Below are 10350 nucleotides of genomic sequence, written 5' to 3'. Positions count from 1 at the left end.
AACTGTGGAGACTCTGTGGAACAGTTTGGAGCTGGAAATGAAAAAGTACTAACATAAATCTGTTTAAAAAGAGATACAAAAAATGATTTATAAACAGGTATATGGAAGAGGAAATGGGGTAACGAGTGTGAGAAACAAATAAAATATGGAAAAATGGTATATTATACTTGCTTAAGATATGTTTAGATATTTATGTGGATATTTATGTAGTATATATTATATGTTGAGAGGGATAGTTATAATTATGTCATATATGTTAAATATTTATTAGGTATGTAGCATATATATATTTATAGGGATATTTATGTAGTTATATAGTGTATATTTATATAGATTTATAAAATATTTGTATTTTCTATATATTGATATAATATTCATGTAATATTTATATTTTCTATATACTTATATGGATAATTATGTGGTAATAGGCATGTTTTACGTAGTATTTATATAGTCTATATTTATATGGATATTGTGTAGATATAATAATAGCAATAATGTAAATTCATAGAGTTATAAAGGGGTAGGAACTAGGAAAAAGTGTAGACTTCTTCCTACTCCTTTTTTCCAACATATGTGATTATGAAGATGTTAATGTTTATTTTTTATATACATGTTCGAAATAAAAATTAACTCATTCATTCATTGATAAAGTGTGAAATATCAGTCTGGTCCAGAGTGTGAATGGAGCATGAAAGGCAGCACCAAGTAAACAGAACAACAAGTTAGTTCGGGATGTTTCCGAATCCCACATCAGCAGCTGCTTGAGCTGGGGAGTTTCCCATTTAGTTGGTTTGCTTCATCACCACGGCTTTTAACTGGAAACAAAGGGATCTTGTAGGAGTCATACTCATGTGTTCATTCATTCAACTTTCCAGGGTTACGTACCGACTCTGTGGAGTCTGATTTCAGGTTTCCAGGCGAGGTCCAACAGTCTGCGCTGACGGTCGAGCTCTTCTTCATACTCCAAGATGCTTTTTTCAAACACTGACAATATTTCTACAGCAGCTGCTGTTAGTCGCTGACCGATAAACTCTCTCAGATGATTCACCTTAGACATTGTTGAAGAGGAAAAAGAAAGGAAACAACAGAACCGTCCTCTCCTTCTTCTTCTCTAGTTTAATGGCGGATCACAACCAACGTTATTAGGTTCTACCGCCACCTGCTGTACCGGAGTGTGTAACATCAGGATCATTATTAGACCAGGTTACAGTCTAATTTAAAGGGGGGAAAAAAGGAAATACCTAAATAAAATAAGATAACCACATTTAAATCTTATTATCTATCCCTGCATCTTTAAGAAAGACAAGGATTTCCTTATAACAATCCCTCATCACCTCACTCCTCCCTAATAACCTACTAAACTCCATTCCCGTCCCAGCTCGTACATCCTGTCTCTTAAAGCGTTCCTTTCTACCTCATACTTGCCACATTTAAGAATCACATGCTCTACATTCTCTGTGACATCACACTCATCACATTTATCAGACACAGACTTTGACATTAAATACAGAGTTGATTTTAAACTAGTATGACCTAATCTTCATCTAGAAATGATGACTTCCTCTCTCCTACACTTTCCTTTGAAAACCTTCACGTTAATTGACTTCTGTATGTTATAAAAATGTCTCCCTTTTACACCGTTGTCCCACACCTTCTGCCATGAATCCCTCACTGCCTTTCTAATTCATGATTTTGCTTCACCTTTACCAAAAGGAATTTCCATAATTACCTCACTACTCAATTTCAATGCTCTTTTAGCAATATTGTCTGCTTTCTCATTGCCATCAACACCCATGTGGGCAGGAACCCAATAAAACTGCACAGTAATTCCAGTTCTGCATAACCTCCACAATACCATTAATATTTCCAACACTAGATCTTCTCTTATTGTTTTATTTGAAGTCAAACTCTGAAGGGCTGCAGTGGAGTCTGAACAAATGACATAGTTCCTTCTCACAGTTACAGTAAGTATTTCATTTACCAACGAAAGTAATTAGAACAAAATGCATACAACATTCTTTTCATCACTGGTTTACTACGACTTCTGTCATTTAGCAGACGCTTTTTTATATGATAAGCTTCTGATTGTTAATATCAATATATAAAATAAAAATAGTTTTTAATTCATGTGTACTTTATTATTTGTCATAAAACATTTATGTTGTTAAGAAACTTTTATTGCAATTGGCCTCAAAATAATACACATGGTAAGTCTTTGAGACATTAAAACATTTAAATATCAAACTGATCAAACTATCAAACTGATTTTGGTGTGAAATATATAGATATACAAGACTCATTTAAAGCTGCAGTTTCCAACATTTAACCACTAGAGGGAATAAAGATCCCAAACTAACCCCCAAACTCAGAATGACGGTTCATTCATGCATGAATCACCCACAGGTTTTCTGCAGGGGTTTGAAGCCTCTTTTTCCTCGTATTGTGGCAGGTTGGAATTATATAAAGCAAGAAGTTTAATGTGTAATTAGGGGCGTGGCCTTTTGATTGGCATTAATTTGTCCAACCTGTAAATAAATACTTTTTCTAAGATCTTTGAAAATGTTGGGAGTAAAGAATCAGGCCTGTAATTAGTGAATTGGTGTCTGTCTCCAGTTCTGTACAGTGGGAGGACTTTTGCAGTTTTCTTTTTTTTTGGGAAACTTTAGCTTATATAGTTACAATAACACAGCATGGCTCATTTGAATTACATTGTTTTGACTTAGTTTGTCCCATGAATTATCACGATAATCTGATGTACGTGCAGCTCAGATTTTAAAATGCATAGAGCCTTTTACAGTTGTCAGCAAACTATGGATAACATCACAATATATAACCTCTGAACGGAGTAGATGGAGAGAGTTTAACAACATGGAGCTGCAGATTAACTTTACAAATAGAATGTGAGTGAAGAAGAAACAGATGGGAAAAAGGACGTGTGAGAGAGGCTTTGTAGATGAACGAAATAAACTGTCACGTATAAAGAAACTTCAGCAAATACTAACAGCTCTTTATTTGCACCGTGTAGACGGCAAGATACCAACAGCAACAACGTCTCTCCACGTGTCTCCAGTGTTGGCGTCGCTCCATTGGTTACCCATTCAGAATAAAATTCAGAATCCAATTTAAAATTTTATTACTTGCATATAAAGCCCAAAACGGCTTAGCTCCGCATTATTCGCAAGATCTGATAGTGCCTTATGTTCCTGTCAGAGCTCTCTGTTCTCAGAGTGCAGGTTTACTCGTAGTTCCTAGAGTATCCAAATGTAGATTTGGAGGGCTGGCGTTCTGCTATCAGGCACCATTACTATGGAACCAACTTCCAATCTGGGTTAAGGGGGCTGACACCACCTCCACCTTTAAAACTAAACTTAAAACATTTCTGTTTAGTAAAGCCTATAGTTAGTGTTCAGTAAACCTCTAGCTGGTGTTGGTAAATCTCTAGGTAGTGTAAACTCTAGTGTGTTAGAGTCGCTCCTCTAGTTTCTTGTGCTAGCCCCCCCTTCTCTTCTCTTTTTTCTCTTTTGTCCATGTTGCAGCATCCTCTGCCGGTGGCGAAGAGCATCACTGAATGCAAAACACCGGATCCTGGAGTGTGGGAGTGAGGGGGGCAGGGTAACGGCCCCTTTTGGGCGGGGGAGAAAGTTCGTCCCTCAAGACTCCTCTCCCTGGCCCTGCCCCTTTTCAACCTTTCCCCGACCCTGCACCCCAACCTGGGACTTGATGATTGGGCCGGAGCTTCGGGAGCTGCATGCTGGCCTGCGGTCCCCACCCCGGGTCATCCCGTTGCTGCTTCCACCTGCCTGCTGTGCTGTTGCCATCCCTGACCCCCAGTCTGGCCCTCGGCAGGAGTCCCCCCTTATGAGCCTGGTCCTGCTCAAGGTTTCTTCCCTCCTAAAGGGGAGTTTTTTCTTGCCACTGTTTGGCTTAAGGAAACTCGTCCACGCTCTTATCTCCTCCAGGCTTGACTACTGCAACAGCCTGCTCATCGGTATCCCCAACAAACACCTTCGGAAACTCCAACTCATTCAGAACTGTGCTGCCCGAACTCTGATGAGAACCTGCAAATACGACCATATCACCCCTACTCTCCAGAAACTACACTGGCTTCCCATAACCGCAAGAATCCAATTCAAGATCGCCCTCATCACCCACCTCTGCATCTACAGCACTGCCCCTCAATACCTCAAAGACCTCCTGACCCCTCACTCATCCACCCGGAACCTCCGCTCACAAAAGACCAACCTCCTCTATCAGCCCCGCACACGACTCAGCTCCATGGGAGACCGAGCTTTCTGCTCCGCTGCCCCACGCATCTGGAACTCCCTCCCTGAACACCTCCGTCAACCCCAGTCTGTGGACACCTTCAAAAAGGTGCTTAAAACTTTCCTGTTCAGGAAGGCTTTCCCTGGTCTTTCTTAGATGTTTTTTACTATTTTTACGCTTTTTTTACTTCTCGTCTTTTATGTGTCCTGACTTTCCCTTGATTATGTAATGCACTTTGAGATTATACATGAAAAGTGCTCTACAAATAAAATGTATTATTATTATTATTATTATTATTAGGTTTTTCTCCCACTAGGGGAGTTTTTACCTGCCATTGTTTATGTAATAACTGCTCGGGGGTCATGTTCTGGGTATGGGTCTCTGGAAAGCGTATAGAGACAACTTTTGTTGTATTAGACGCTATATAAATAAAATTGAATTGAATTGAATACTAACTATTTTAAGAAGGAACAGGGATTCAAACAAACTCAATGCAGAACTTTAAAAAAAAAGTATACACATCGTTCCCTCTGGGTCAAGTTGACGGAGAAGCATAAATCCAGGTTGAACCTGCAACCCTTGTGGGGAGGGGATTAGGCTCATCAGCCACAGGAGGTGGTGGTTGGACTTCTGCGGGTTCTTCTTCTGTGGGTCAGACAGGAGTGGACAGCTGCCCCGGGAGGACGACAACATGAACTTCATTTGTCACGAGTCACCAGACTTCTCCTCCGGGTGATTTTTCATGTGACTCAGCAAATGAATTCTGCAGCTAAAACCTTTGTTGCACGTCTTGCACAAATATAGCTTCTCGCCCATGTGCGTGGTTATGTGCCGTTTAAGAGTTGATGATTCAGTAAAGGTTTTTCCGCAGGTGTTGCACAGGTACGGCTTTTCGCCGGTGTGGGTCCTCGAGTGAACCACCAGGGTGGAACGTAGCCTGTAACTTTTTCCACATGTTTTGCAGATGTAGGGCTTCTCGCCCGTGTGCGTGGTTATGTGGCGTTTAAGAAGTGATGATTGAGTAAAGGCGTTGCCGCAGGTGTTGCACAGGTACGGCTTTTCGCCAGTGTGGATCCTCGAGTGAACCAGCAGGCCGGAACGTTCTGTGTAACTTTTTCCACATGTTTTGCAGATGTAAGGCTTCTGGCTCGTGTGCGTGGTTATGTGGCGTTTAAGATGTGATAATGAAGTAAAAGTTTTGCCGCAGGTGTTGCACAGGTATGGCCTTTCGCCGGTGTGGGTCCTCGAGTGAATCACCAGGCTGGAATTTTGCCTGTAACTTTTTCCACATGTTTTGCAGACATAGAGCTTCTCGCCCATGTGGATCATTTTATGCTTTTCGATTGTTGATAATTTTCTAAACGATTTTCCGCAGGTGTTGCACAAGTACGGCCTTTCGCCAGTGTGGATCTTCATGTGATCCATTAAAATACTACTTTTACTGAACTCTTTCCTGCAAGTGCTGCAAGAAAACACCTTCTTCCCCATGTGGGTCCTGATCAGCTTTGATTTACAGTTGCTGTCTGACGGGACAGCAGCATCTTCGTGGTCACCGTGTCGTCTCATTGGCTCCGGATCTGCAGTTTTACTGGAGTCTGAGCATAAACTTTCAGTCCCTTCCTCATCTGTGTATTGAGCTTCAGGAGAAGTGTGCAACACCAGCTGGCCACAGTTTGGTCCTGGTTCACCATTTTCAATTCTCACATCAGCGAGATTGACCAATGAGACATCCACCTCTACGTCCTTGTGCTTCATCTCCTGACCGCTGGAGTCTTCCTCCAGTTCTGTAGTCTGTGGATGCCCTGGTTCCTCCTGGTCCGGGCTGCAGCTCCTCTCCAGGTTATCCAGGTGCTGGTCACTGAAAACCCCGTCCTCCTCCACCTTACAAACATTTTCTTGTGGGGGGTCTGGAATTACAAAAAGGGACAAAACGATTGGATTTTAACAAGTCAAAAGTGCTTCCCATTGTTTTTTGTATTTGAGTTTGTTTGAGTTTGAGTTTATTCACAATACCAGAATAATAATTATAATAATACAATTGAATCAAACGGGTAGAGTGAATGGGTCCCCCAAGGAAGCTAGGAAAGCTTATAGGTGGGGGCCCATAGTTCATATAAGGGTGAGGGTACAGTCAATGGTATAAGCAGTTACCATCCGTAAAGAGATGGTGATGGACAAATGCATACAAGTACACAAAAAAAAAAACACTTAACATACATACTTAACATTACATACACATACAGTCACACACATACATCCCAGCAGTCCATGAAGAAGCATTTTAAATTATATATAGGTTAGTAAAAGATTATTTTTTTAGTTGTCTTTTAAACTTGGAGATTGAACGCAACACCTTGAGGCCATCATCAATCCTATTCCAAATCTGCGGCCCCCTGCAAACAACACTCATACTGGCACGCACATGTCGGTGACATTTCCCTAATGGTTTGATTCTTGTTTGGTACGTGTGCTGAGGACTGGAGATTGGCACAAGACTACTAAGTCTAGGGTTGAGCCTGTTGACAATTTGAAACATAAGACAAGCATTATGATAATTGTTTAACTCAGCCAGTCTTAGTAACTCAAAGCGGTGAAATAGAGGGTGGGTGGGGGAATTTATCTCTGACCAAGACAGGGCCCGTATGACTTTCTTTTGTGAGGTTTAAACTTTGTGAATCTTCGGTCTTCCCCTTCATCTATGTACCGTATTTTCCCGACCATAAGGTGCACATAAAATTCTTTTTTCCTTTTATAAATGTGCTGCGCACCCAATGAAACGGTGCGCCGTATCCATTACCTGTATTACGGTAATGCAAGGCGGACGGCCACCATGAGAACGGTAAAGGGAGAAGGGGGCGTGTGAAGCACCTGTGAGTTGCGGACGTGAATGAGACCATCCTCAAACTGAAAGCAGTAGCGCTGGCGGAAGAAATTAAAATTGAACATCTTCATGGAGGTCTGTCTTGGTGCTTTTGCTTCATGAAATCGTGCCAGCGCCGGGGAAAGACGGGATCCGCGCCGGGGAAAGACGGGGTCCGCGCCGGGGAAAGACGGGGCCCGCGCCGGGGAAAGACGGGACTTTGAAGGGTTTGATTAATGTAAAAACTGAAATAAAATACAATCAAACTAAGTTTTGCTCCCGCTCTATTTTTAAATAAGCACACTTGTGTGCTTGTGTGTGTGTTCTGCAGCGGGTGTGTGTGTTTTGCGGCACCCGTGTGTGTTTTGCGGCGCGCGTGTGTGCAGCTCCGTGTCTGTAGACTCCGCCTTTTGGGTCGGTGCGCCGTATGTGTGTTTTAAATCTAAAAATGAGACACAAAAATGAGGCTGCGCCTTTTCACACGGTGCGCCGAATGGTCGTGAAAATACGGTAGTATATTTGAAAACAAGTGCATTACTCTGTGTGAACATTAGGCGGCACTGTGACTGTACTGTTACTGCGTTGGTATCGAGACAGTTGAAGAATAAAGTTGTTGTTCCAGAAATGGCTTCTTCCGTGTCATATATAATGATCTAACTACAAGTACTGCATATGAACACATATATGAACATCCTCCAACAATCACGTTTTTTGCCAGTGTCATCTCACATCTCACACTGTGACCTGCATCTTTTCTACAAAATAAACGATTAAGTCTAAAGCATGAAATTTGAACGGTAAAGTTGCATCTTAGTAACAGTTCAATGCCTCCCAGTTTATTAAAAATGACTCTGAACTGAAATGATCTGAATCATCTACTGTATTAATGAATGTGTTTACACAGGACTTGATTATATTTATTATTCATTTTTGTTCTAGTATTAATAGACATATGTTAAATGATTTTGAATGATGTAATTTATTGACCATGTGACGGAGGGAAGGGGAGAGGGTGTGCTGTTGTTTTTATTTTTATTTACTCATTTATTTATTCCTTTTTTTAATTTATTTTTTCTTTTTCTTCTTTTTCTTTTTTATCTTATTATTTGTTTATTTTGGTTTAATTAATGTTATGAAAAGTAAAAAAAAGGGGGGAAAATATTGATAATTATATTGTTATTGTAAATCTTCTTTTTTTTCTTTTTTTTAATGCCCTCAATAAAGATATCTATACAAAAAAAATTACTCTGGGGATATGATACTAAAAGCTCTTATTGTGTAGAAAAGATTTCAACCAGTTCCTTTTTTAGGTTTCCATTAATAAAATCTAAATCTATAGCTTGCAGGCCTCCATCTTTGAATTCTTTGGTCAGTTCAGTTTTCCTAATGTAATTAATTTTCTTTCTCCAGATATAATCAAAGTTAACCTGATTAATCTTTTTGATTACGTTATTGGGAATAGACGACGAGTTTGCTGGATAAATACATATGGAGAGACATTCCATTTTGGTTAAGAAGATACGACCTAATAAACTGATGTCTCTTAATAACCAGGAGTTAAGTTTGGTTTGGCATTCATTAATTACCCTCCACACATTTTTATTTTCACGTTCTGCTGAATCTTTAGAGATGGAAATGCCAAGATATTTGACAACAGATTTTATAGTAATAGGCATGTTTTACATTTTATTTATATAGACTATATTTATATGGATATTGTGTAGATATAATAATAGCAATAATGTAAATTCATAGAGTTATAAAGGGGTAGGAACTAGGAAAAAGTGTAGACTTCTTCCTACTCCTTTTTTCCAACATATGTGAATATGAAGATGTTAATGTTTATTTTTTATATACATGTTCGAAAATTCATTCATTCATTCATTGATAAAGTGTGAAATGTCAGTCTGGTCCAGAGTGTGAATGGACCATGAAAGCAGCACCAAGTAAACAGAACAACAAGTTAGTTCGGGATGTTTCCGAATCCCACATCAGCAGCTGCTTGAGCTGGGGAGTTTCCCATTTAGTTGGTTTGCTTCATCACCACGGCTTTTAACTGGAAACAAAGGGATCTTGTAGGAGTCATACTCATGTGTTCATTCATTCAACTTTCCAGGGTTACGTACCGACTCTGTGGAGTCTGATTTCAGGTTTCCAGGCGAGGTCCAACAGTCTGCGCTGACGGTCGAGCTCTTCTTCATACTCCAAGATGCTTTTTTCAAACACTGACAATATTTCTACAGCAGCTGCTGTTAGTCGCTGACCGATAAACTCTCTCAGATGATTCACCTTAGACATTGTTGAAGAGGAAAAAGAAAGGAAACAACAGAACCGTCCTCTCCTTCTTCTTCTCTAGGTTTAATGGCGGATCACAACCAACGTTATTAGGTTCTACCGCCACCTGCTGTACCGGAGTGTGTAACATCAGGATCATTATTACACCAGGTTACGGTCTAACTTAAAGGGGGGAAAAAAGGAAATACCTAAATAAAATAAGATAATCACATTTAAATCTTATTATCTATCCCTGCATCTTTGAGAAAGACAAGGATTTCCTTATAACAATCCCTCATCACCTCACTCCTCCCTAATAACCTACTAAACTCCATTCCCGTCCCAGCTCGTACATCCTGTCTCTTAAAGCGTTCCTTTCTACCTCATACTTGCCACATTTAAGAATCACATGCTCTACATTCTCTGTGACATCACACTCATCACATTTGACATTAAATACAGAGTTGATTTTAAACTAGTATGACCTAATCTTAATCTAGAAATGATGACTTCCTCTCTCCTACACTTTCCTTTGTAAACCTTCACGTTAATTGACTTCTGTATGTTATAAAAATGTCTCCCTTTTACACCGTTGTCCCACACCTTCTGCCATGAATCCCTCACTGCCTTTCTAATTCATGATTTTGCTTCACCTTTACCAAAAGGAATTTCCATAATTACCTCACTACTCAATTTCAATGCTCTTTTAGCAATATTGTCTGCTTTCTCATTGCCATCAACACCCATGTGGGCAGGAACCCAACAAAACTGCACAGTAATTCCAGTTCTGCATAACATCCACAACACCATTAATATTTCCAACACTAGATCTTCTCTTGTTGTTTTATTTGAAGTCAAACTTTGAAGGGCTGCAGTGGAGTCTGAACAAATGACATAGTTCCTTCTCGCAGTTACAGTAAGTATTTCATTTACCAACGAAAGTAATTAGA

The 10350-nt window shown here is 40.1% G+C and overlaps 1 protein-coding gene across 1 annotated transcript; it reads right to left on the bottom strand.

Moving 5' to 3' along the window:
* Window positions 1-4815: 4815 nt before the first annotated feature.
* On the bottom strand, window positions 4816-5953 carry LOC133440434 (zinc finger protein 239-like). The gene has a single exon (XM_061717693.1). The coding sequence runs from the start codon at window positions 5830-5832 to the stop codon at window positions 4972-4974; it is 861 nt and encodes a 286-aa protein (XP_061573677.1). The 5' UTR covers window positions 5833-5953; the 3' UTR covers window positions 4816-4971.
* Window positions 5954-10350: the final 4397 nt, after the last annotated feature.

Source organism: Cololabis saira, chromosome 3, assembly GCF_033807715.1.
Source record: "Cololabis saira isolate AMF1-May2022 chromosome 3, fColSai1.1, whole genome shotgun sequence".
Lineage (NCBI taxonomy): Eukaryota > Metazoa > Chordata > Actinopteri > Beloniformes > Belonidae > Cololabis > Cololabis saira.
The sequence above is the reverse complement of the archived record's forward strand: the minus strand, read 5'-3'. Positions and strand labels throughout refer to the sequence as shown.

Bases quoted from the DNA above. Each gene is read 5' to 3' on its own strand.
- LOC133440434 (XM_061717693.1), bottom strand. From the start codon at position 5,832: ATGAGACGACACGGTGACCACGAAGATGCTGCTGTCCCGTCAGACAGC.